We start from the raw sequence: 27,926 nt of genomic DNA, 5'->3' as shown, positions 1-27,926 counted from the left end.
TGAGAGGTCACAGCGCGCGCAATTTATTGAGAAATCAGCGGTGAGATATTTACAGGTGTTGAGACTAGAAAAATAAAAATAAAAAAAAAAAAAGCGACGAAAGCCGAGCCATTAAAGTAGGCAACATGTGGTTAACAGTTTCACCACGTCTTGTTCGAAATTCCTTTTAGCGACCATCACACAAACTGAGGTATCCCCTCCTTCACCCCTCCCTCATTGCTCCATTAGTCCTCTGGAGGTCATTCTCACAGACGGACTTCTACCTTTGCGAGATCCCAAAGTGCATCACTCATTCTTCACAACTACAATAAGAACATCGCCTAAAGGAATAAAAAAAATAAAAAAAAAAAAAACCTCGGATAGTTTAGAATGGACAGTTGTCTGCTTGGCAATGACTGTCTGTCGGCGAGAGAAACAGCTGACCGTTTTCACAGGAACACATCTGATAGGAAATCACCTGACCTTTCCCGTTCTTGGTGGGATTGGAAAGTGGAAGGTTTCTGAACAGCACGTGGGCGCAATCCAGCAAGATCTGTAAGTAAGATAAGATGTTGTTAGTGAGCACACACACACACACACACACACACAGAATAAATGAATAGATAAATAAATACTATTACTAATCTGATGCAAGGAAATAGAACTAATATAGCATTGATATTGTTGGCGGTCATGTAATTATACTAAATGAAAAAAAAAATGACTACAAATGCTATCAATGATCGTTTGTTCGTATTAAATTAAATAAACTGAACTAAGTAAATCTCGAATGTGTCGTCGACAGTGACGTCACCAATCGAACCTAAATCTTTTTTTTTTTTTTTTTTTTTTTTTTTTTTTTTTTTTTTTTGTATGTTTACTATAGGCATCGAAATCACTGGATAAATGTTAGTACTGTATTTGAATTGTACGCGTGCAGACAATACGAATTTAATAAGCGCTATGCATTTTGGGTAACGCACGTGAAAGATGCGTGATCACGAAACATTATTATGTTATTTTATTACACGTTTTGTTATGCAGTCTTTGGAGCGTTGTCCTAATAGAAAATGTTGCATTACAACTAGAAAAAAAATTTGTGAATGAATTTAGAAGGTCCCTTGCTCGGCCAATTTATTTTAAGATAAGATAGAGAAATTTTAAGAATTTCCAGTGGTTCGCTTGATTCACCTTGGTTTATTTAATTTGCATAGAAAAGATAAAGACTTACTAAGATGGTATCCGTGGAGGTTCTGGTAACTTGTAGGTTAATATTGCTGCATTTGGGGGATTTCATAAAAAATCGTTATCAATGTTGTATTTACGAACAGGCAACTAACCTACTGAAATAATTTTTTTTCCTGACATATTGCTTTCTTTTAATTTTTAATTTTCTTTCTTTCTTAATTTTTTTTTCTCATTTTTTAATAAAAAAATATACAAACGGCTGGCCTATTTCTTTCTAGATAAAGTTGAGATGCACCTACTGTTGCCATGGCAACATTACATCACATTTTCCCTAGTCAACATGAAAGAAACAAATTATTTTAATATATAGAAAGGTAATAAACGATAAGACAATAACATTTATTAAATATTCTCTAGATGGCAATGACACCAAGAACTTATTTTCAAGAACATTTGTTTCATTTATTTTTTTTCACTAAAATGTATCTCCACTTACACGTTTCTCTCCAACAAATATTACTTTCCCAATCAATTCCTTCATTAACTTAAGTGAGTTTTAAAAAAAAGCTTTGAACAAGATCCGAAGTTATAGATACTCTTCCTATTTTTATTGAAAGTGTCGATCGTCTATCATACAAGTTTCTTCCTGAAGGAAACTGTAAATATGGTGCAAATGTGTCGTATTAAGAAATTACGGCCGATAGCAATGCTCCTATCTGTTAGTTCAATTAGCAAACTGCTGTCTAAGAATTTCAAAAAATAAACAAAATATTAATTTTATATTTATAGTAAACTTCTAAATAAAAATTTATAATATATTATTTAATTTCAAGAAAAATCCTTTTTTAATTTATTTTTAAAAAATTAAATTTATAATTAAAAAAAATTAGAAAACACCTTTTTATTATTTTGACGATCTGTAAGGAAATTAAAAATTGCCAAGGAAGGTAATGGATGGGTAAAAGAGTCCTTTTTAGGACTTCCCGGGTAACAAATGGCAATGCTATAGCCAATGAAGTTTTAACTGAGGCTCGGCTATATTGCCGTTACCCAGTCATGACTAGAGCTTTTTAGCTCAGTAACACCCCACCCACACAGATTTTCTTCATTCAGATGACGGGATAAAGAGTCAAGGACTCAGTCCATCGCCCAGTTCTTATAAGATAAGAACTAAGGTAATGGATGGCAATGCTGTAGCCAATGAAGTTCTAACTGAGGCTCGGCTATTGCTGTTACCCTCCTGCCTTGATCAGAGATTTAATAGCTTAATAACACATTATCCCTACACTGTCCTCTACAGATAACGGGGAATATGAAAAGCATTCTTGCTTCGCCCCTTTAAGCCAGTCCTTATAAGGACTAAAAGGATTTTACGCATGGAAATTCGAAGAAAATGAATCAATCAATCGACCGTGAGATGCGGTGATTGATTCATTCAATCCAATACCCTTGGAGGGTAATGGATAGCAATGCTGTAGCCAATGAGGCTCGGCTATTGCTGTTACCCTCCTGCCAGGATCAGAGCATTAATAGCTCATTAACCTTATCCCTACACTGTCCTCTACAGATAACGGGGAAGATGAAAAGCATTCTTGCTTCGCCCCTTTAAGCCAGTCCTTATAAGGATGTAAGGATTTTACGCATTTGAACACAACGTGTTAAGATGAAGATCTCTTTTGAATAAATTGCATTTTTTGGTATCGCTTCTCGGCCGTTTGGCTTAGATATAGTGTCTGTGCATATCAGCTTAACAGGCTACTAGCATTTCGTAGTATCTGTTCTTAGCCGTTAATATCGGTACGAGTCCCATCGCGGTTCACGATATTTAACCGGAAATTTACAGATCTTCCCAAACCCCGGACCGGGGAAATATTAAACACTTGGTAGTGGTGGGAATAGCTTAGCCCCCCCCCCCCAACCAGCTATGGCTTTGCCGCGTACGCGGACACTCGGAATAGAAGTGGATGCCGACCTGCATCCCCGATGTCGAAATTAGCCCTCATCGAAACAGTCGGTGCCGACCAGATTTTCGGATTTACTCCTTTCGGCGGTAGCCGCTTCCAAGTAGTCGTCAGAAGTATACAAACCCGAGATAAACTACTCGGAGGTTTTGAGTGTAATGGGGAAAAAATAGTCCCATTTTTGGTGGGAAGTATTACCAAGTTACTTAGAATCCCCAGATTCCCTTTGGAATATGTTGAAACTGATCTTAAGATTATCCACGACATATTCGGGAAATGGGGCGTAGTACGCAATGTGCCATCTCCCTAGACATGAAAACGCCAGTTCCCAACTTTATTGTCATTAGATCTGCCAGAGTAATGATTAATTACCCTGCCGTAAAGAAACAATGTTTCCGATGTGGAGCCTTCACCCACCTTGGGGCCGACTGCCTGAAAACGAAGTGTAAAAACTGCCTCAAGGCAGGCTACAACCTGGATAAGTGTGAGGCAGCCTGCCTAAAATGCTGTGCCACAGACCACAAAGTGGACACCTGCCCATCAAGAACCCTGGAAAAAGGATGGGAGGTGCCATCACAACAATACCTCCAGGCAATACTAGCAATATAGAAAAGAAAGATTCTCCAAACTTGAAGGCAGCAGCAGAAAGCCATACCATCACACCACCTAAGGAGAGCAATAAGAAAAAAAAATGCTGCCATAGAATCCAAACCCGAGAAAGATAAGAAGCGAGAAATCCATGAAGAACCAGCCAAAAAGCAAGCTGTCACACATGCTGAAATCGCAGGAGAAGAAGAAAAAGAAACAGAAAATATGGAGGTAAACAGCGTCCCCCTTCAAAAGACCCCTCAGTCCAGAGGAAAAGGAGATGAAAAAAATAAAAAAAACAGCAGAAATAGAAGAATTAGAGACTCCACATGCAAAACAGGGAAGACTCTAAAACATCTAGTTAAAGGCATCCCTGGGATGGCAGAAAACTTTCAAGAAGCAATAGTGAGAATAGGAGAACCTGAGCTCCTCCTCACAGGGAAATATTTTCCCAATGTAGTTAGTGCAAAATGGGGTGATTTATTTGTTGAAGACATCAGCAAAATCACCCCTGAGCAAGTACAGGTAGCCCTGGACATAGACGAGGAGGCGGCATCGGCGTTCTTCATAGCTCTCTCCAAATTAGACATGGTCAAGGGAAGCGAGGTGGCTAAAAGAATAATGACTGCCCATAACAAACGACAGTCACAATAACCATCCCTTGGTTTTCCTGTCCAGAGCTATAATGTTCTCTAGTTCCCACAGGTGGAGGAGGGCCTGAGAACCTGAGCAGCGAAAGCTTATAACGAGGTGGTGCAGCTCCTTGAGAGCTGCATCACTCAGGCCAGACCCTTCCCCCCACCTTTCTTTTTCGGTTTCTAGTCCTATCTATAGTTTTTGTTTTCTCTCTACTTCATGTTTTTGTTTTTGTTACATGTTTCCTTTTTAGGATTTTTCATTTTCTTCTAAAGTGAAAAATCAACGACCGTTTTAGAATCGCCCCTGGGAGGCAAATAGCTAAAACAGGTCAACTGAGGCCTCTTTTACCTACTCTACCACTATGCACTGTATCTTTATTTCCTCTCCTACTATCTGCTGACTCTCAGCCTATCTTACTCTACAGGCCAATGATGAAATTTGTTGAACTCACAAAATATATATACGAAGTTTTTTTCCACATGGTTAGACTATAATAAATTTAGTTTAATCTTTTATCCAAGTGTAAGCAAACAAAGTTTGCACCTGAAGTAACTTCAGGACTTAGGCAACGCGTGGTAAATGTGGACAAATCAAAAAATTGTGTTTTCTGTTAAACATATTTTAACTTATAACAAGTTTTTGTGCATTTTAAACTTTTTTAGAAATATAAAATGACTTTAGTATTGATATTGCAATAACCTCAAAGGTAACATGAACCATTAAGTTTTAATCGTATTGCAATTATATAAATGAATTAAAATGCTTTATAAATCACGTGCTTTTTTATGTCATAAAAGGGGATAAGTGGAATCTTTTATCCCTATCTTTTAGAAGTCAATAAACAGCCTTAGTACGACAGACGACTACCGCCCTCTGTTGCTCATTAACCTAACACTCGCATGTCTGTAATAGTGAATTTAACGTTCGATTTTTGGAAGGGTTAAAATCCTACTTTGTGGAAGGGGTGAACTGTCTTGCCAATAATTGACTAATCGCGATTGCAATCGAAGCTACAATGGTCTTTCTTTCAGAAGTCTAGCATTATTACACTATGAACGTTGCCACAAAACTACACAGGCATCCTCTTCGTTGGATTTGAATTATATATAAAAATTAAAATATTTTCATGGTTTTAATTATTTGAGTAACCTACTGCTTCTTTGTATGTATTTTAATTGTCTAGAGGAATTAAAAATGTCAAATATTTCTTGCATTTTAATTATTTAAATAAACTGCATGTATGCAAAGAAACATGCTCATAACGTGGTAGATATTGGTTTTAGTCTCAAAATAAAAAGCAGCCTAGACAAATAAACAATAATGCAAACACATCTCACAGTTATTTGAATATAAAAAGAAAAGCAATTTAGGGAATGAAATATCTCGAAAAGAATAATAAAAAAATAAATAAATAAAAATGCACGTTTGTAATTAGAATATTTACTTCTTCTTCTTCTTTTTTTTTTTTTTAATTTTCCTTTGAGATAAACCATTTTAGGTAGGCACGAATTTTCTTTTGGGAGAAAAATCTTCCTAAACGAAAGATCAGTTTAGTCTTATGCATATTCGTAAAATTTCGTGTTTGGAATAAGAAGATAGATGCTGTAGAAAGAACAGAACAGGCGTGAAATTACACAAACGAAAAAAATAAAATAGAAAAGAAATGCGGTTAGTACGTATTTACACACAGGATTTGCCATTAAAGAAACGAAGAAAAATCTATTTAATCAACGATACGTAAGCATGAATTTCCAGACTTCAGACGCACGTTGAAGTCGATTTTATCTGAAATTACGTTGGCAAAGAACCTAAACAAGAAATCTTTCTGGAAAACATGAAGGAAAGACAGATGACTGAAATCATTTTATTCAATAGTTTAAAAGATATCGTAAAAACTAAACCCAACATCACAACACACCCATTGTTTCTTTATATAATCAAATTATAATTTACTTTTTATTATTTATTAATTAAGTCAGTCCTTATAAGGACTATGATGATTAATTTAAAAAAAGAGTAAATTATAATTGTTATTAATTAAAAAAAACTCGGTGATTAATACCCTTGGAGGGTAATGGATAGCAATGCTGTAGCCAATGAAGTTCTAACTGAGGTTCGGCTATTGCTGTTATCCTCTTGCCATGATCAGAGCTTTAATTTAATAGCTCAATAACACTTTATCCCTACACTGTCCTCTACACATAATGGGGAAGATTAAAAGCATTCTTTCTCCGCCCCTTTAAGCCAGTCCTCATATAAGGAATTATTTATTAATTATAAGTCAGTAGTTTGCTAATTTAATGTTTAGTAATTATCTACGTTTAATAATTATTAAAACTTAACGATAAATAATATTATTAACCTTTCATAATGTTTTTAAAATCGGCGTGGCCTGGTTGGCCGAGTAGTTAGCGTATCCGGGTTCGAATCACGAATAATATTAACATGCCAATTAAATAAATAAATACGATAGACTTATCGCCTTTATTTTCCTACACTGTTTCTCAACATGTTTTCAGCAATCATTTATCTCACCATTGATTTGACCTGTTAGTAATTTTCAAAGTGGCTACCCTTGTGGTATGTTTCTTCAATTTAGGAATAACTTAAAGTTCGATGGAACTAAGTCCGCGCTGTTTGGAGAATGTTCCACAAGTTTATTAACTTCATCGGTTATTAAAGAGAACAGATTTGAATATGTGGTTCTGAATACAACTTAATGAATTTTATTATGTCGGTTTTGAAAAACCTATTAGGAAGTTAGGGTTAAAACGGTTTCGTCTATAAATTCCCTATGAGAATAAATGGCGTTAGCGGATTTTATTATTTGATAGAATAGAATAAAATTTAATGGCGATTATCGACTTCCCCTGGTCTATGCTTTCTAAAGGTTGCCTGCTGGATTGAATTCGGTATTCCTCATCCTGCATCCAGCAGTATGACCAGGTACATTATCACGTTGATACTGAACTAGCCATTTCCATAGAACCTCATAGATCCTAATAGAAAATACAAGCAAAACAAAATTTCCCATAAATGTCAATATGATGTTTAGTATTCATTTCTATAGGCACTAGGACAATCTTACAGTCGCCATACTTAAACAAGTCCATCCGGTCTGAAGAATCACGATTCGTCATCACCCACCACACCTTTTGCACGATCTACTATCCAATGACAGCGAGCTCTGCACAATGAAACTCGAAATCTAGCGTTAGTGACAGTTTCTTTCTTCTGTCCTTTTTCATCATTTCATGTGGCCTGTTTGACTGTTATTTCTTCACGGCATTGGCCACAGCTGAATTCAGTTGCTCTTACTCGGGATTCAATCGCATAAGCGAATTAACGGTAAATATGGTTACCCAGATAAGTCCTTATTGAAATCCGGTTAGCTCTAAATCATGTCCGATTTCCACTACTGTAGGCAACCACAGTCAGTTAGCGTGCACTCCCTTGCCTTTATACCTTCCCGTATCACACATCACTATACCACATTATTATTCTTAACATTTTATTTTAGTGGTAAGTTTAATTATGCTTACCGTTCCTTCAGTGGAGTTTAATCTTAGATCTGTATGACTGATGAGCTCAATATTGCCAGCTCTGGTTTCCATGACAATTCCTTCTGGAGCTTTTAATTCTACCTTATAACTGGGAGATTCTAATCTGTTATAAAAAGAAAAAAAATTTAAAAATAACTCGATAATAATAATAACAATAATAATAATAATAATAATAATAATAATAATAATAATAATAATCTATTAATTCTAGAGGTAAACTTGTTATGCATACAAAATGTAGGCTGTTCTGAAAGACAGTTGAAGTTGGGCGGAACAAAAAAAAAGGGGGGGGGGGAGATCTGTAAGTTTGGTATTGACAGGGCTCAACATTATTTGGAACGTTCTTGTCCAATAAAATAAATCAAGATCTCATTGACGCCGATAATATATCAACCAACAGTTTCGCTTTTCGTAGTCGAATGTCGTAAATCGAAGCGAACAATCAGTTCTAAGTATTCACTTCTGAATGGAGTATGTGCGTGCGTGTGTGTGTGAAAGAATTAGTGAAAGAAGAAAATAAAGGAATCAGATCAGTGATAGCGAATGCAACATTTGAGACAAAAGAGAGGATGTAAATAGTGAAAAGGGAGATAAGTGATGATAGAGGATGAATAAATGCTTTGGAGACTGCAGATGAAGACCTTATTGAAGTTAGAAATGAACCACACGTACTTTTAAGAAGAAAAAAAAAATACTGGGAAAAAAAAATACTCGCTATGAATTGTCCATCATGAGATGCTTTGTTTTATTTCCCGTCACTAAGAGACTAAGAGCTGAGCCCATGACCACCGATGATTTTGAAGGGTTTTCTAAGGAGCGAGATTATAATGGACAACTGTCGCTTTTTCGTGATCTCCCTAACTCCTGTGTTGTCTGCAATGGTGTGACTTTCTACGGCGGATTTTTCTTAGATGCGGAATTAAAAATGCGAATTTCTGGGAGAAAAAACTTTCCTGCAGGAAAGATCGACTGACTCGGGAAACGTCTCTGAAAAATGACGTAAAGAAAGTTCTAGACAGTAATATCTACAATTGAATCTCTATCGATCTTTCTTCTAGCGGTCTAGAGCTGTGGAAGTGGAAACGTCACCAGAAGGCTACACAGTTCTAAAATATGAAGAAAAATAAATAAAACCAGCGTTATGTTTTAGAGGTCCGAACATAGTTTTGGCCATTTTAGGCCTCCAATACCCAGAATCATAAGAGAATACATTGCATTAATTATCCAGCAATATTTAAATAGTTACAGGAAGTAACTAATATAATAATAATACATTAAACACAAAACAACTCGAGTGGAAGACAGAATCATGAATAACATACTATAAAACAAATACTGAGCTGTAATAAACGTCGAGGCCATTTCAGATAACCGAGAAAAGCCCCAAAGATATCATAAATGCATCGGACACTAAAGCATAATTACATTTTAATGTTGCCGGCTAGAAGATATTATCTCAAGTTGTGCTACTTGAATTCTCACAAATTGTTTCCTGAAGCTTTTCCGTTATTTTTCTTTTGGATTTCACTCAAGTGATAAGTTCAAAATTTCCTTAACACTCCGATAAAAAATAACATTAGTGTTAATATTCGAATATAATAATTATCTCAAACATTTCTATTTTATTTGTTTTAGTTGTGCATATCTTACCTTAGTTGCTGGAAGGGGTCCGATTCTAAAATATTTGTTTGAAGCGATCCTTTTAAGAGAAAGCCTCCTTCCTCTGTTACAATAAATAAAGAAAATATGTGAAGAAATAAGAATAAAATAGAATAAATAAATTAGAATTAAATTTTATGTAATCGGGTTATTTGAAATTCTTAATATAATTACTAACTAATACAGTAAACTAACTAAGCCAATCAGAAAAATAGAAATTAGATAATTATAGATTTTTTCCCCCCCCCGCCGGGTTACAAAGTAAATTATACTTGCCAAGAAATTATATTATTGTTTAATCTTTTAATCAAATCTAAGCAAACAAAGCTTACGCTTGAAGTATCCTCCCAATAGGCTACTTGTATATATAGAGGCTGACCTTACGTTAATTGCATTATTACCCATAACGCAGAGCATAGAGCATATTTTTTTTAAAGGATTAAATAAGAATATAATTTTTTGTAAAGTATAATTTATTTTGAAATAAATGAAAAGAAATTTATATAACTAAGCTTAATCTATAGTATTTCAAAAAATCTTAATAGACCTTTTTATTATTTATATATAAAATATATAGTTTCTGCATGAATGCCAAATTGATTGATCCTTGATTGATCCTGGATACTCCATATATGTAGGAACAGTAAACTACCACAGTAATATTCCTATAGTAGGAAATATAGGAAACTCCCATTCATTATCATTATATCCACTGTCATCTCCACGACTTAGCTGAAAAATTCTTTTCCAAGGCAAAGCTGCACTCAAATCCACTGATCAAACAAGCCAATAATATTCTTTTTTAATTTCCAGGTAGCTCAATAATACCTCATTCATTGTATCACATACACAGATAAAGTGGAACAAGAAAAGCATTTTTGCTTCACCCATCCAGCCAGTAACGTTGTACGTTAATTAATTGATCAGAATAGAAATTCTGAACTGATTTTTGCTTTCACCCATATGGATAAACAAAGATGAAGGTAGTCGGATGAATTGGTTTTGAATTGTGGCTTGTTGCAGATGAGTTCTGAAGATCTCCCCATTTTATGCCAGTGCTTTTATCCAAAAAATTCGGAGTTTCGCAAAAGTGCCGGTCAGGCTACAACTGCACGATAAGCGTTTTTTTTTTTTTTTTTTTTTTTTTTTTTCCAGCTTCTGACACATCACATTGATAGAGATGGAAAAACAAATAGATGAGACGATATTTGAGGAAGTATATCGTGAATTCATCAGACTGGGCGAGCACAAGTGGCCAGGAAAGGTGAACCTTTATTATACGTTTCCCACCGCACAGGCAGACGCCGCTAAAATGGAGGAACAGTTGGAATCGGTGATCTCCACTCCCTCAGATTATGAGGAGTCCGTGCACGCAAGAAGCGCAAAACAACCGTAGAACCACCCAAAGATAAAGAAATGGAACAAGACGATCCAGTTTCGGACTCCACTGTTTCTCCCAAAGAAAAGGTGCCTCCGATCATACTAAGAGAAAAACACAGATGGTCAACTCTAAGATCTACCATGTCCAGTTTACACATTGGTTATACAAAGGCCAAAAATGTGCATGAGGGTATCAAGATACAACCTGCCAAGGTGACAGATTACAGAAAATTAACAAAGGAAATGGGCGTCAGAGGTATTCAGTACCAAACCTTCTCACTCAGTTCAAAAAAAAAAAAAATTAAAAGTGGTCCTACGTGGCGTCTGTGGAGACATTGATCCAGAAGAGATAGCTGCCGATCTTAACTTACAGGATCAGCATAACTGACAAGATTCCCATGCCGTCAGTCCTTATAGAGATCCATAACATTTACAAAAATATTTACAACTTAAAATCAATCTGCGAGCTCATCAGCACATCAGATCCACTCCGAAAAAGGGTATCTTCTGGGCAATGCCACAGGTGCCAAAAGTTTGGCCACACCCAGAAACTGTGTAAAGTCAAGTTTAAATGTCTGAAATGTGCGGATAGCCACCCAACCAATATCTGTACAAAGCCAAAAACCACCTCGGCTAAATATGCCAACTGCGGTGGCCTTTACCCAGCCAACTATAAAGGATGTACTCAGACCCGAAGAAAGAACAGACGGTTGCAGACAGCTAAACAGTCCTCCTCCTCTAATACAAAAATACCAGAGGTCCATGAACCACAACCGGAAGCTCGGCGGCCTTCAAAGATAGAGGGTGTCAAGAGCAAACAAGAGGTTAAGCAGATGTGGCCCGTACAAACAAGCCAACACCAGAACAGAATCAGCCCACCTACAAACCTGACAGCTGTTATTACGACCTCTCTATCAAACATATTACAAGACTTCAGCCTGTCAAACCCTTCAGCGACCTCTACTAAAAGATTCCTACGCGAAACACAGGCCATCCTCACAGCACTTATAGATGAATAGAAACAAACTAATTCCCGCCTCTCTTTAGATCGTTACATGAAATGCAAATGGCTTCAGAAACAAAATTTTGGAGCTCCAAGATTTTACCCATAGATATCAACCAGCTGTTATTCTAATAAGCGAGACACATCTATGACCCTCGGACAGTCTTAAAATAAGAGGTTATCTCCTATACAGAACCGACAGGTTAAACTATAGAGGTGGCGGCACTGCTATCTTCATTAAAAATTATATCATACACCATTCTGTTAACAACCCTCCAACCACTAATATTGAGATCACAGGCGTGGAAGAATTCACCAGCTTGGCTGGCAGACTGAAAATCTACTCCGCATACAACCCACCCTTAAAAACTCTACTGCACTCTGATCTAAATGCCATCTTAGGCGTCAGAGAGTCCATCATTATTACCGGGGATTTAAACTCCAATCACCCTGCCCAGAATTGTAGAACTACCAACAAGAATGGCTGTATCCTTTCCAACTGCATAGGATCAAATTATGCTGTCGTGGCATGCCCCACCGAACCAACTCATCTTAGTACGTTTGGAACTGCAGCCATCCTGGGTTTAGCTATCCTGCAAGATATTAAACTTCAGTACAACCTAAAATCATTGAACGAGTTTTCATCTGATCACAACCCAATTCTACTACAGCTGGGAAAACAAGAGACCTGTCTCCTCCCTCTCACTCATTTATATCGTGGGAAAGATTGTCAAAAGTACTCAGGGATTGCATTGGACCTGTTCCTCATATAAGTTCAAAACAAGATGTCGAAACCGCAGCCACAATCGTCACCGAACAAATTAACTCCGCTATAATGGCACCCACCTCCTACAAATCTGTCCCCAAGCCTGGTCGTCTGCCCGAAGACATTATGAACTTAATCAGAGAGAAAAAAAACAGCCAGGAAAAGATTTCAAAACACTCGCGCGCCCTCAAGAGAAAACAGTTCTTAACAGACTAAATGGGACAGTGAGAGATGCACTCAAAGCTCACAGAGACCAAGCATGGGAAGAAAAGCTAGCTTTTATCTCACCTACTGATCACTCTATCTGGGGAATATCAGATAGAGTGATTTGAGGAATATCAGAAACAAAGACAGATATCTTCCCCCTATACTTTCTGACTAGGGCCTTGTTCACAGAGACGTAGACGAGGCAGAAGTCATAGCAAAAAATTTAGAAGAGCAGTGCAAACCTTCATATGAAAACTTAGACCTCGATCACTTGGATGAAATTCACAGACAGGTCACACACTCATTAAAACTCCCTAATACCCGTGCTGACCATATTGCACTCACATCACCTGCTGAAATATATGATGTTATTAAAAAATTAAAGAACGAAAAAGCTCCTGGTCCGGATGGCATCACGAATAGCGTGATCAAGCTTATGCCCCGAAAAGCTGTAGTGCACCTGACCATAACAATAAATGCAATCTTAAGATTTCACCATTTTCCTTCCACCTGGAAACAGGCTGATGCAATCCCAATTCATAAGCCAGGCAAGGACCCACACCTGCCTCACAGCTATCGTCCTATCAGCTCATCTCCAACTTGGGTAAGATTGCGGAGAAGGTCATCCTCTCACGACTTCAAGCATCAGTAAATGAACTAAACATCCTTCCTAAAGAGCAGTTCGGTTTTCGGCACACCATAGTACTACCCAGAAAATCCACAGAATTGTGGAATATATTACCGCCAGCTACAACTAGCGTCAATACACGGAGCTGTTTTTCTTGATTTATCCAAAGCATTTGACAAAATATGGCACTTCGGATTGCTACATAAACTTATCTCAACCGGTATTTCACTGAAAATGGTACATTTAGTTAGATCATATCTACAGAACACAACATGCAAGCCAAGATCAATGGTACTACCTCCTCTCAGCGCCAAATCTTGGCGGAGTACCGCAGGGATCCCTACTGGCTCCATTGCTGTTCCTCTATATATACATGTCAAACTTTCGGCACAACCCAATGTCATCCATCATGGCCCTGTATGCGGATGACACAGCATTGTCAGCCAGATCTCTCCGACCACACCTCATTACTAGAAAGCTTCAAGAAAACCTTCTAAAGTTAGAGAGATGGTTCTCCAAATGGAGACTACAAGTGAATTTCCCCCCCCCCCTCCCCAAAAGCTCAGCCATTCTCTTCACGAAAAGATCGATATCTCTTGCAGGAGACGTCTTACTATTCAATACCAAAATTCCCTGGCAGACAGAAACAAAATACCTGGGTGTTGTGCTCTATAAAAAATTAATTTTTAACCAACACATCAAGACTACGTGTGCAAAGGCATCTAAAGCCATCGCCCAGATCTTCCATCTAATTAACAGGAACAGCAAGCTAAACATCGGAATCAAATTGCTTTTACACCAGCTGATGAATCGTCCCACAGTCACTTATGCTTCTCCAGCCTGGAGCCACACCTCCATTACTAACATTCTCAAAGTGCAACGTGTACTAAACAAGTGCCTGCGAATGATTCTGAACGCCCGATGGTTCGTCAGAAACAATCAACTTCATCGAGATACAAATATTCCTTATCTCTTCTCTTTCCTACAATCTTTAGCAACAAAGTTTTTCCTAAAACGTCCATACACCCCAACGATCTAGTTCAGCAAGCTGTAGTCTACGAGGTAACGGATCTAACAAGCGAGTAGGAAAGACCACGAATCAGAATGGGACAGTTAGTATAAGGCATCAAAATAGGGATGGGATAAATCGGCTTCTGCAATTCATGTATACAAATGGCAGAAGTATTAGGAACAAGAGGGAAGAATTTTTCGCCTTGGTTGGCACTTCCAGACCACAGGTTATTCCCATTAGTGAAACATGGCTGACAGAAGATGACACAGCTAATAGGATTGAATGTGAGGGGTATGGTGTGTTCAGGAGTTACAGGGAGAATAAAATGGGGGGGGGGGTGGAGTGTTATTGATGATAGCTGATGAGCTGCAGCCAAGAAGAATAGAAGTGGAACTGCAGGATAGAGAAAAGAGCACATTTGAGGCTATTTGGTATGAGATTGAAACTAGCAGAACAAAATATAAAGTTGGGTGCTGCTATAGACCAGGTGATGGAAAAGATGGTGGTGACAGTATGCACAAGCAAATAGAAGAAATGAGTGGAAGGATGGTAATTATTATGGGAGATTTCAACTATGGTAACATTGATTGGAAGGAGGAGAGGACACATGGGAGGAAGGAATTGGATTTTATGCGGTTATTAAGGGATCACTATCTGCGACAGCATGTAATGGAAAATACTAGGGGTCAGAGAGTGCTTGACCTAGTAATTGCATCTGAGAATTTGGATGTAACGAATATGACCACATTGCCACCAATTGGTGAGAGTGATCACAGGGTCTTGACTTGGGAGATGACTAAAGGTGTGGAATTTACAATTAAGACAGGGTACATGTGGAATTATCGGGCTGGAAAGTATGACAAGCTTAGGAGATTGATTGGTTCAGTGCCATGGCATGTACAACTGCAAGGACTAGAAGTTGATAGTGCATGGGAGGCGGTTAAGAAGTGTTTGCATGAAGCAATGGCTGACTGTATATCTAGAGTCCGAATAATAAATAAAGTAGGGATTAAATGGATGAATAACACCATTAAGCTTGAGCTGCAAAAAAAAAAAAAAAGAAACAACTATGGAGAGAATTTAACGAGAAAGGTGACCGGCAAGCATATGAACGGTATAAAACGCAGGCCAGAAGGGTAACGAGTGTGATAAGAAAAGCAAAAAAGGATTACGAAAGAACATTGGCCATGCAGGCTAAAGAGAATCCTAAACAGTTTTTTCGATATGTTGCAAGTAAAAGAAAAAATGTATATGGCAGAATGATTTTAAAGAATGCCGATGGTAGGGAGGTAACCAAATCAGTTGATATAGTTGAATTACTGAGCAAGCACTTTGCAAGAATACATCTTCCAGGTGGTCACATTACAGAAATGAATGAACCAATAGATTATATGGGAATTGTGGTGAATGAAGTGGAGGTGAGTAGTCTATTGCAAAACCTCAATGCCAATACATCTGTGAGATTGGATGGTATACCAGCTCGTGTCGCATGTGAAGCGGCTAAAGAATTGTCAGTACCCTTGACCATTTTGTTTAATTTGAGTCTCAGGTCTGGGTTAGTCCCGAGGGGGAGGGGAAGAGGGGAAAATTGTTTCACTGCATAAAGGAGGTTCCAAGACTGATGTTGTAAATTACCGACCGATTAGCATATCAGGAATCGTTGTCAAGGTCTTGGAGAAATTAGTCAAGAGAAGAATACAGGATTGGATAGATGAAAATGGGATACTGTATGGGGGACAACATGGTTTTGTGAAGGGTAGATCATGCCTCAATAACTTGCTCACATTTTATAACACAGTGACAGCTGAACTGGATAAGGGTAATGGGTTTACAGTGATTGTACTGGACCTTGCCAAGGCCTTTGACATACCACATAGAACCCTAATCAGTAAACTGGAGCAGATGGGGATGGATATTGGGTTGGTGAGATGGATAGGATGGTAGTTGATGGAGAGATACCAGAGAGTGGTTTATTCAAGAGTTGAGTCCAAAAGTTGGCTTGTGACTAGTGGTGTGCCGCAGGGTTCTGTTCTTGGACCACTACTTTTCAATTTGTTCATTAACGATATAGGAAAGGATCTGAGAGGAAGTGTTCACTTGTTTGCTGATGATGCAAAGCTGGGTAGCGCAATTGTGAGTGCACAGGATGTCAAAATATTGCAGGATGATTTGGATAGTTTGGAGGACTGGGTTGGGAAAAATGGATGTCAATTTAATGTGGCAAAGTGTAAGGTTATGCATTTTGGAGTGAAAAGATTAGCAGCAGTATATCACATTGGTGGAACTGTACTCCAGGAGATTGATGAGGCCAGGGATTTAAGAGTGTTGGGGTGGATAGGGAGTTGAAGTTTAGGGGGAAACATCGCAAAAGTGGCTAAATCAGCTAATCAAATCACTTGGTTGCTGAAAAATACTTTAACAAGGAGAGACAAACAAGTTATTGTTCCTCTGTATCTAGCCTTGATAAGACCCCATCTGGACTACTGCCCAGATATGGGCGCCAGGGTTTCTTCTTGATAGGGAGGAGGTGGAGAGGATCCAGAGACGAGTGACCAAGATGATAGCAGGTCTGTGGAATGAACCTTATCAGAACAGGTTGAAGATTTGTGGGTTGCAAAAATTGGTTGATAGGCGGAAAAGGGGTGATATGATTGAGACATTCAAATTACTGAAGGGTTTCTGTAAGATTAATTCAGAAGATATTTTTGAGAATAGGACTGGTGGTGGGAGGACTAGGGGACATCCATGGAAACTGGGCAAGAATGTGGTTAGCAGGGGTGTTAGAGCTAGGTTTGTTACTTGGAGAGTAGTGAATGAGTGAAGTAAGCTGCCAGAGTCTGTTGTGGGTGCTACGACCGCGAATGAGTTCAAGGTGAGGTATGATAGATACTCTATGAATGTCGAATAGTTGTTCTTGACATGATGTTAGGGCCTCCCTCGATGAGTCTGTCGACTCCTTGGAGTTTCCCGAAATAATAATAAAAGACCAAGCCATTTTAACTTCCTGAAGCGATGCATAATCTCCATGCATTTCACAACAAATGATTTTCATCACCTGGTGTGAAACCACCAGTTTGCTTATTAGAAGCCTGAAATTATTTGTCTTTAAGCTTTGGTGGAAGAGGAACATGACCACTTTTTTAATTGCAAAGATACTAAAACTTATCTGATGTCTTGGAGGGAGATGGACAAAAAAAAAATTAAAGTGGGATTTCTTTATTTCTAAAAATTTATCGAAATCGTTATTTCTATAAAAGCAAATACAACCTTGCACAAATCAAAGAAGAGGTTCATATTCTAGATTTTATATTCAGTTCGCTTGACTAAACAATGAATGATCGTAATACTTCACTATTTGTAGCAAGCTACTTATATAATCGAAATCAAGGCACCCACCACGACAAATGTCTCTTGATATTAAATTCTTCGACTGTAAGATATTAAAAAAAAAATAATATAATTTAAACTCGTATATGATATCAACTGTTGGATAAAAGTTATTAACAAATCAGATTATATTTCTCCTAAGTATATAACTATATGATTGTTAGTTATTTTCACATACCATAATATTCGGTCTTCAATCATTTTCACTAACCTGAAAATACTACATTTTCGGCTGCCAGGATTATTTCTTCGTCCTCAATGTGCATGAGAAGCTTTTTGTTTTGATCAGTGACAGTAAAATGCTCCACTACTGATTCGAATATCGAATCCGCTAGAAAAGATGAAAGTCAAACATACTGCTTTGTTCAGTTTTTGAATTTATTCTGAATATAAATACATAGTATTTTTATTTTGTGAATGAATAATTCTATCAATCTTTATTATATTATCTCACAAGTAGGAAAAATCATTCCAAGAGTAGCGTCATGTTTTAATGTTCATTTCACATGCTTAAACGTATTGAATTTATATTTAGGAGGCCAATGAGGTGTTAATAAAGTGATGACGTATTTTTTCGTGCAGTTAATATTAATATTATTATAATTCTCAATATTTTTAAGAAAAATAAACGAATTTTTAAGAAAAATAAGGAAACTTTTCTTTATTTTTAATCTTTATTTTAAATCTTTATTTTAAATATAAAAAATATTTAAAAATTTTTATAGCTAAAAATATTTTGGTATGATCAATTTATAGAATTTAATTTTATGAATATAAATCTTTTAAATAAAAAGAAGTGAATATCACTTTGATTAACGAGGTAGAAGTGGCGATAGACCATCCCCTTGGAGGGTAATGGATGGCAATGCTGCAGTCAATGAAGTTCTAACTGAGGCTCGGCTATTGCTGTTAACCACCTGCCATGATCAGAGCTTTAATAGCTCAATAACACCTTATCCCTACACTGTCCTCTACAGATAACGGGGAAGATGAAAAGCATTCTTGCTTCGCCCCTTTAAGCCAGTCCTTATAAGGACTATAAGGACACTTTGATTAAAGGAGGTGAAGAAGACCAATCCTTTTTAGGACTTCCAGAGTAGCGGTTAGCAATGCTGTAGCCAATGAAGTTTTAACTGAGGCTCGATTAATGCCGTTACTCAGCCGTGACTAGAGCTTTTAGCTCAACAACACCCCATCCACACAGATTCTCTTCATTCAGATGACGGGATAAAGAGTCAAGGATTCTTTATCTCCATCTACCACAGAAGTTAACAGTTTGATTATTGATTTTCAATATACAGCATTCGAATTACAGGTAATTTCCACTTTTAAAGATAACTATAGAAAAAAAGTAATCAATCTCTTTAAACGATTCGGATATTGTAATCATGTTGATCATCTATCTAATGGAAAGGAAGCTAACTTAGCCAAAGTTTGTTTTTCGTTGCGGTCTTTTTCGATAGCACTTCATATATTATTTACAGCATTTGCAAAGTTTTCCATCAAAGTTTTGTTTATTATCCCTGATATTATTACACAGAAGTAGTATGTAAGCTTTTCTTCGTCAACAAAGTTCATTATTTCTTTTCAAACTTCATAAAGTAAATTGCAGACAGTCTAGACGTCTCCAACAGTTAACGGGGATGTTGAATATACCATACTCAATGTGATAATGGATCCTATTTTTTTTCTTTCTCTAGATAAAGGTATCTAATATAAATTTATAAAAATATAAGAACGAATTTCTCGGAATGAGATCTTTTTTTTTTTTTTTTAAACCAAATATTTAGTTTAGAGATTACACTTTAAATGTCGAAATATTTAATCCAATATGACTTGGTTTATCATAAATTTAGAACTTGTTTTGTAGAACCTGACTCTGATAATCTACCTCTCTATTATCTGATAGAAAATAATGATTTTCTCCTCCATTCAAGGTCAAAGGTCAACGGACGAATAACAATGACATATTTAAATTAAGATATTTCATTAGTTTCTCATTAAAAAAAAAATTTAGTTTAACAATTTTTATCAAGAATTTTTGTATAACGCTAAATTTGTCTCGATGTGTGTATGTGTGTGTGTGTGGGGGGGGGGGGGGTTGAATAAGGCTTTAATTTTTTTTATTTTTTTTATATCTCTACACTGTCTGATGACGGAACTAAATGAAAGCGGTTCCGATTCTGTAGTTCTTTATCCTTTCTACAGCCTCTATATCTACTCTATAATATAAAATGCTAAGCCTTTTTTGTAACGTTTTTGTGTCACGTTTTTTGAAACTCAGGGGCTACCCCTGAGTGTCGAGTCTTCAAAATTCGAGTCATCAGAATTCAAGGAGAACCGGCCTACTAGTCCGGAAGTCCGGGGGGGTAGGCGACAGGGGGGGGCAGGATCCCCCCTAGTTCAGTAAATAATAACAGAATGACTCAGACTACAACTTAACTACTACCTCTATAAATATCTTGGAGTAAATTAGCCCTAAAATATAATTTATATAATTATTCTAGATTCGTACCTAGATTTAAAGAGTTTTGGATTCTCCCATCATCGCCATATATCTTGATTGGCACATTCAAAGAAGAATCGATGTTTAACGCCTGTTAAGGTAAAAATGCAATTAAAAACAGAATGATTCAAAGGAAGAAATGTATTCCATAATAAGATTACAGAGAACAATAATAGATGATGTTATTTATGGAGTGAAATCTTACCTTAGAAGAACGTATGCCATTAGCATAGAGCCCATCTAAGAATTCTAATTCTCCTTCTACGCGAATGCCATCTGGGATAATCCTAAGCCATCCCATTCCATTCTATATAAAAGAAGATAATGAATATTTTAGTAGAAACGTTTCAATTAGAAATGAAATAATTAGTTCTGATTATTATATTCTTTTTTTTCGAGAAATTTTGGATTAAGTTTATCGTGTTAACACTAATATAACCAGCTAATGCTTAATGGTTACTCTCAAAGCAATTTGACGTGTTAAGTGGAGTTAATACTATCCTTAATATTAATATTATTAATATTAAGGTATGAAGCTTAAAAAAAAGTAGGCTTAATTCAAACAGAACATTCTAGAATTTCCTCACTGAGTAAGCTAATACATTCATTTAAAATGTGGCTTATTGAATTCGTAGGCTTTGTGTGAAGTGCGCTAACAGTTAGGATAACTTATTGAGTTAGGCTTAACTCACTAAGCTCAAATAAAAAAAAAAAAAACGACTTACAATTGAAAAATCCATGACTTTCATCACCCAGATGATGAGAATTAAATTGATGATGGTCATAGCTACTACTAGAACGAGTAGAGCGTATAAACATTGTTTTCTCCATCCATAAATACCCGTTTGGAAAGGACCATAATCATCCTCCTCATCTTCTTCATCTTCAGTAGGAATATCATCCGGAAGGTCAATTCGAAGGAGTTTGGATACTCGCCTGCGGTCCATCCCTTCAGGCAACATGATGCTTACCCTTCGCGATGCCATTCTGTCCATGTCCTCAGGAACGACAATGCTGATTCTTCTGGATGCTGCTTTGCGCCTGTTTTCCATCTGTAACAATAACACTCTGTCAGTTGATAGAATACGTACACTCAGCTAATGTGAATTTACATACGATGTCATGAATATAAGTAACGGACACGATGGTGTGAATCTCCAACCAGAATGGAAATACAATACCAAGCTAGATGTTATTTTCAAAAAGAAATAAGCTACTATAAAATATGTATTCCATAGATTGAGAGCAAAGCCCCCAATCATAAAACATCCAAATCAATCATATGTAATACACCTTGGCCTTGATATTACAACAATGGACGATCGTATTTAACTTATCAGATATACCAGGTTCAATCTCATGTTGACAGATAGCGACACCTATGAACATTTCACATACTACAATCATCGTGTTCCAACTTTTGCCTACTGGGTTGGTATATTATTACAAAAAAATTTTCACAAGGTTACAAATGTTATTCTTTTTCATATTAACGAATATAGAAGAGATAAACCGTCTAGTTTTGTAGCTTTTTTTATAAGAAAACTAATGCAAGTATTTCAGCACAAAAAAAAAAAAAATCGAATATTCTCTAGCAAGAATAGATTTTAATTTTCAAATTCGTGACAAAATAAAGGGATGTAACTGACAGTTCGGGTGATCTGTGTATTATCGAAACCAAGGATTGCATATTACAATTTCTGTTACCGTTATTTAGCACAGGCCATATAGAGAAAATCAGCAACCATTAAACTAAGCTTTTCAGAGATCAAATAAATTTGGCATCTTCCGAACAAACAAACAAAAAATTAAGCGTGTTTTTATTATACGTAATTATTAAATTTAAATATCATTTTGGAACATTAGAAATAATACGATTTTAAAAGAAATTCTCTGACGTAGTCAACAGCGTTTGCACATTTTTGTTTTATTATCTAAGAACTGTAACCTACTTGGAAACGAAGTATTTCGACGCAAATGGCAGCGACGTCGAAATGTATGTTTGTATATTTTCTAAGAATAACCAAGTGTGTCTTAAGATTGAAACTGCTTTCGTTTCAAAGGCCTGTACTGGCTTTGAAAGTATGTTTCAAAACCAGTACAGAAGTACTTCTGAAACAAGATGTAAGATACACTCGTGAGTCAAAACATGATGACCACCTACTTGAGAGTGTTCGGCCTCCTTTGGCCAAGATAACCGCTTGCACCATCTTGGCATTGAACTCCAATAGACCACAGAAGACGTTCTGAGGTATTCTAGATCAACGAAACAGAATAACGTCCTTTAGGTCAGCAACCGAGAGAAGCACTGGTATCAACCAGCGGATCCTACCTCGATGGAATTCAAATCAGGAGAATAAGAAGACCAGAGAACAACGGTTTCTTGTATATGCTCTTCGAACCTTGTGACAATACCTGGTCCGAAACAATCACCAGTTGAGAATTAGCGGTCTGTTGAATGGGAATGAGATAACATGACTTCAGTGATGTCCATGAGAATAATCTCCTTACCAGAATACTGTCAGCTTCAACTGTTTCCGGCCCACCGTGCAGTCTGCTTGTCCATAAACATGCTAGCTGACCAATGATTTAGCTGAGTATAAATGTTCAGTAGATGCCGGCCTGGTTGGCCGAGTGGTTAGCGTATCCGCTCTCCCGCCAAAAGGCTGCGGGTTCGAATCCCGCCGTGGGCATGGATGTTTGTGATTGTCGGTGAAAGTACGAGTGGTAGTCGGCGGTAGATGGGGTTGGTGTTAGATGATGAAGGGTGGTAGAGCAGTGAGAGGAAGAGCTGTAGAGTAGATGCCCTCCGTCAATGAGTCTTTGGACTCCCTGGAGGTGTTAAATAATAATAATATACAAAAGTTATGTCCCTCCATCTGATCCAATTAATTAATGTCTACTTTCTTCTTTTTTAAAGTAAAAGATAAGTTAGTTGAACAACTTACATTTACGAAAGTAAACCATTCAGGTGTAGTCGATAGTCAACACACTGTGTGTGTGTGTGTACGAATTGGCTTTGTGTGGAGAGAGAGAGAGAGGGAATATCTGAATGTAACTCTGTGACTGCAATTTGCCGGAAGAAATAAAAACAAATCACTTGCCATGAAAATCCAGATAAAACTCATTCTTAAATCGCTATTTAAAATATTCTGCAGAAGATTCATTTCTTTAAAAAAAAAAAAAACTTTTCCTTGACAAGCTGATGACCAAGAAGTTTGCTGGAAGCAATACAAAACTTTGGAAACTTTTAGCTATTTTAATAAGGGTCTCTTGGTTTATACAGCGATTTATGTTGTAGATGATCATACAGCTTCTGTATCTGATAATATATGCTACACATTTTATGGCACAACCACACTATCATAACAATAAAACAGGAAGTTAGACGCCAGCTTTACAATAACCTGTACGAAAGGCGAGAAAGGGACCTGACGATAAGTACCTAATTAAAATAAGATGTCCTCACTTTGCTAGCTACCTCATCATCGGCGTTTGTGTGTTATGTGTATTTTTATGGATCATAAAAACTCTATTCTTTGAGTGTTGCAAGTTTCGTATTTCGTGGGAGGGTTTTGATATTTATTATTTCATTCCCTTAACAGACAGTTGCTGATAACAATATTTATTGTAACAAAAATACAGGAAATGACGTAGTTTTAAGATGGATTTTTACTGTGAAATCCGTTAGATTTCGAAGAGAAAAAAATTGAGAATTCATAATAAAATTTTCTTTCTGATAGATTTTCGTTACTTCTTAACTTTTGATTAAGCAGTGTAGGCATGAAAGCTCTATATATATAAAAAAAATATAGGGCTGTGTAACGAAATCTGTGGATGCGCAAAAACGGTTATGGCTGATTCAGCTAATAATGCATGGCGCATATCTCGTAAGCAGAAAAATATGAACAAAAGTTAATTGCAATCCAGGTTGGAGTTTTAATGCGTTTAAAATTAGTCAAACGATCTACAATCATGGGATGTTTGTACCCGCTCTACAACCAACAGACTTTGGGTTCGAATCCCGCCGGGGTTATGGATGTTTGTGATTTCTTTAGATGGAGTTGAATTCATCGGTCGATGGGACACCACTGCCTCTCTCTTATTAGAGGCCTGAATTAACTTCCAAAAGGCCTAAAGTTATAGATAGAGAGTAAAACAAATACATGTGTGGGGAGAAAGTACTACGAAACCATAGAATTCCTTACAGACTCCTATCAAAAAATGAAGTTACTTTATGAGAGTGGCTAGATCATTCTTTCAGCAACTACGACGAAAATAACTGTTTATTCCCCCTGTGTTTTGCACAAAATTACAATGCATTGCCACCGTATATTTGTTTAATAATAGTTGAATAGAATAAATAAAACATTAATATTTAAAGAGATAGTGAAATATTTATTTAATATTTGAATTTGCTATTTGGATTAACAAAGCAACTAAACATTGCTTGTAAAATGGAAACCTCTGTAAGATCGGTTTAAATTTAATAAAAATAAAAATAAAATACAGGGAAAGTGGAGCTTTAAAATCTCGCCTCGGATGTTAAACACACTGCCAAATTACGGAAGTGTTTTAAATATTTTTCCCATATACATAAAAGATACAAAATGAGAGATGACAGATGACATGCGGAAGTGTTATCCAACTTTCTCGCTAAAAAAAAGGCAATATTACAAATCAAATCTATTCGTACTCACCTTAATTCTTTTCTATATTCAATTTATTCAAATTTGTTTCTTCTTATATTTCGCAAACTCAGCTTTATTACTGTTTAATTATTTCTCTGCCTTCAATTTTGGTTAAACCGCCATCATACATGCATTCAACGTAACTGGCTTGTTCCTGTACACAGTGAGTCTCTGTGGCTAAAAATATAACTATTTTAACGGCTGGAGTGGTTCTAAGACACTGTTTAAAACGAGCAACATCTACTCTGCCACTTGTCTGTTTGTTGTTCATTTTTTTTTTTTTTATGCATTGCTACTTAAAACAGTTAATGTTCGTGGATGATTTTTTTTACAATTCTTTGCATCTTTGCGCAGAATTATGAGAGTTTATACCAGAAGAAGTTCAATGGGGTGGGGGTGGGGAAGTACTCCAACTGTCATTCGGTACAAACAAAGCAATGACCCCTTTTAAAGAGTATGAAGCTCAAATTACCCACCTGGAATTCATCCATCCTATAAATAGGATGGAGTGACGTACCAGTACTTTTGCAGTCACACTGGGACGTCACTGCTGTTATTAACCCTTGCGAATTCTTGCTAGCAGAGGAATAAAGAAATCTCTCATTTGGAATAAACTTGTGGTGAAGCAGTAAAAAAAAAAAAAAAAAAAGAAAGAAAGAAAAGAAAAGAAAAAAATATCAACCTTGAAGCAGTAAAAAAAAAACATGTTCATATTATCCGGTAGATGGCGCTAATCTTAAACAATGAAATATCTCTTTTCTAAATTCGCCTTTATATTCGCCCAACGTTATCTTTGTAGATCTGTTAACATGAATAAAAAATAGTTGGAACAGTATCGCATTTTGGAAAAAAAAAAAAAAAACGAAAAGTGTGAAGAGTAAATATTACCTTTAATTCCATTCCGTTCTTTTGTTACCACCGTGAATAAACTATGCACAAATGTTTGACAACTGATAGAGCATATAAAAGACATTATATTATTCCATAACCTCAATGTAGATGGCGCTGGGGGGGGAAACAGAAAAGAAGGAAATGAATAGGGAGAGACATTCTGATAATAGTTCTCTATTCGTTTTGCAGACTCGGAATTCCGTTCTTTTTGCCTGAGTAAATTTGTCCAGCAAGTGCAGATATGGGCGACAGGATCGATTCTGTACACGCACTCTAACCATCCGTAGGGGTGGGGGTAGGATGGGGGGGGATGAAAACTCTGTGAGAACGGTAATTTGCCCTGACAAAATTGCCGCCCATCCGTGACACGAAAATTGTGATGCTGTGATGGTCTCCAAACATCGGCCATTATCCTTGGCCAAGAGAGGAATGGATTTGTTGAGTACCCATCTGTGGATACAAAACCGACTGTTCTAGGTTCGCTTGTCTAATGGAAATTCCCTAGCCTCGTATAGCCTTAACGCGTCGCCTTGTCTGTAAGATCTCTTTTTAGTTTTTTTTTATTGTTGGTGCCGGTAACTGACAACAACGCTACAAAAGTTACAAATTGTGTTCTGTTGAAAAATTCATAGCTTTGTAAATTCCCCCCCCCCCGATATATACATATGAAGAAAATTACTTGCTATAAGAGAGGATGATGGAAAGAGCGCGTTCATCATCACGACGAACTAACAAAAGGAATTGATAGAATGTTTGAATCAGAACCTGTGAAACGCATATTAATTGAAGCTAATCTAATTCTTAAAACCCACAGTTGTCATAATGTAAATATCCCAAAAATGTAATTGTAACCAAACATAACCTCACATTTATTGACTTACAGTGTACCAATACCAACGATGCTAAGCAAGCCTGTTAATATTTAAATATTTCCTTATATAAGGATGGGATTAAAGGGGCGAAGCAAGAATGCTTTTCATCTTCCCCGTTATCTGTAGAGGATGTAGGGATAAGGTGTTATTGAGCTATTAAAGCTCTGATCATGGCAGGAGGGTAACAGCAATAGCCGAGCCTCAGTTAGAACTTCATTGGCTACGGCATTGCCATCCATTACCCTACAGGGGTATTAATCACCGTATCTCACCTGTTTCTCTAATTTCTTAAAAGAACTGGGATATGAACTGAGTCCTTGACTCTTTATCCCGCCATCTGAATGAAGAAAATCTGTGCGGATGGGGTGTTATTGAGCTAAAAGCTCTAATCATGGCTGAGTGACGGCAATATCCGATCCGAGCCTCAGTTAAAACTTCATTGGCTACAGCATTGCCATTCGTTACCCTGATTAGTAAGTAAAGGGTAAAATCTCAAAAAATCGGACGATCTCTAGGCCACTCCGTAGTGGGCGAAAGACCGTCCATATCTCAGCGTTGGTTCCACTCAGTGACGGGCTCCCCGACCACTGAGCAGAACCGCTCAAATTCCGAGGAAAATAATTCACCGACAAAGCCCCTCAGCGGTCCATGCCGGAGAACACCTGCCCCGGAGACTCAAAGTGCTCCCTTAGGGCAAAACCCTAAGGGAGCGAACTCAAAAACTCATCACCCAGGATAATAGCAACAGCCGAACCTCAGTTTACTTCCTTGGTTCAGCATTGCCATTCGTTACCCTGATTAGTAAGTAAAGGGTAAAATCTCAAAAAATCGGACGATCTCCAGGCCACTCAATAGTGGGCGAAAGACCGTCCATATCTCAGCGTTGGTTCCACTCAGTGACGGGCTCCCCAACCACTGAGCAGAACCGCTCAAATTCCGAGGAAAATAATTCACCGGCAAGAACCCCTCAGCGGGCAGTACCGGAGAACACCTTCCCCGGAGACTC

The 27,926-nt window shown here is 37.1% G+C and overlaps 1 protein-coding gene across 1 annotated transcript; it reads right to left on the bottom strand.

Annotated features, from left to right (window-relative positions):
• LOC150105688 (delta-sarcoglycan-like) lies at window positions 1-25,477 on the bottom strand. The gene is made up of 8 exons (XM_090395011.1): window positions 25,167-25,477; window positions 21,192-21,518; window positions 20,672-20,773; window positions 20,476-20,557; window positions 18,172-18,291; window positions 9,569-9,641; window positions 7,898-8,021; window positions 1-532 (listed from the first exon to the last, which is right to left on the bottom strand). Exons 2-8 carry the CDS (start codon window positions 21,516-21,518, stop codon window positions 365-367), a joined length of 996 nt encoding a protein of 331 aa, XP_090251137.1. The 5' UTR covers window positions 25,167-25,477; the 3' UTR covers window positions 1-364.
• Window positions 25,478-27,926: the final 2,449 nt, after the last annotated feature.

Source organism: Typopeltis vanoorti, chromosome 6 (genome assembly GCF_054136105.1).
Source record: "Typopeltis vanoorti isolate ZY-2024b chromosome 6, IOZ_Tvanoo_1.0, whole genome shotgun sequence".
Lineage (NCBI taxonomy): Eukaryota > Metazoa > Arthropoda > Arachnida > Uropygi > Thelyphonidae > Typopeltis > Typopeltis vanoorti.
Note: the sequence above shows the minus strand (reverse complement) of the source record. Positions and strands in the feature narration are given on the sequence as shown.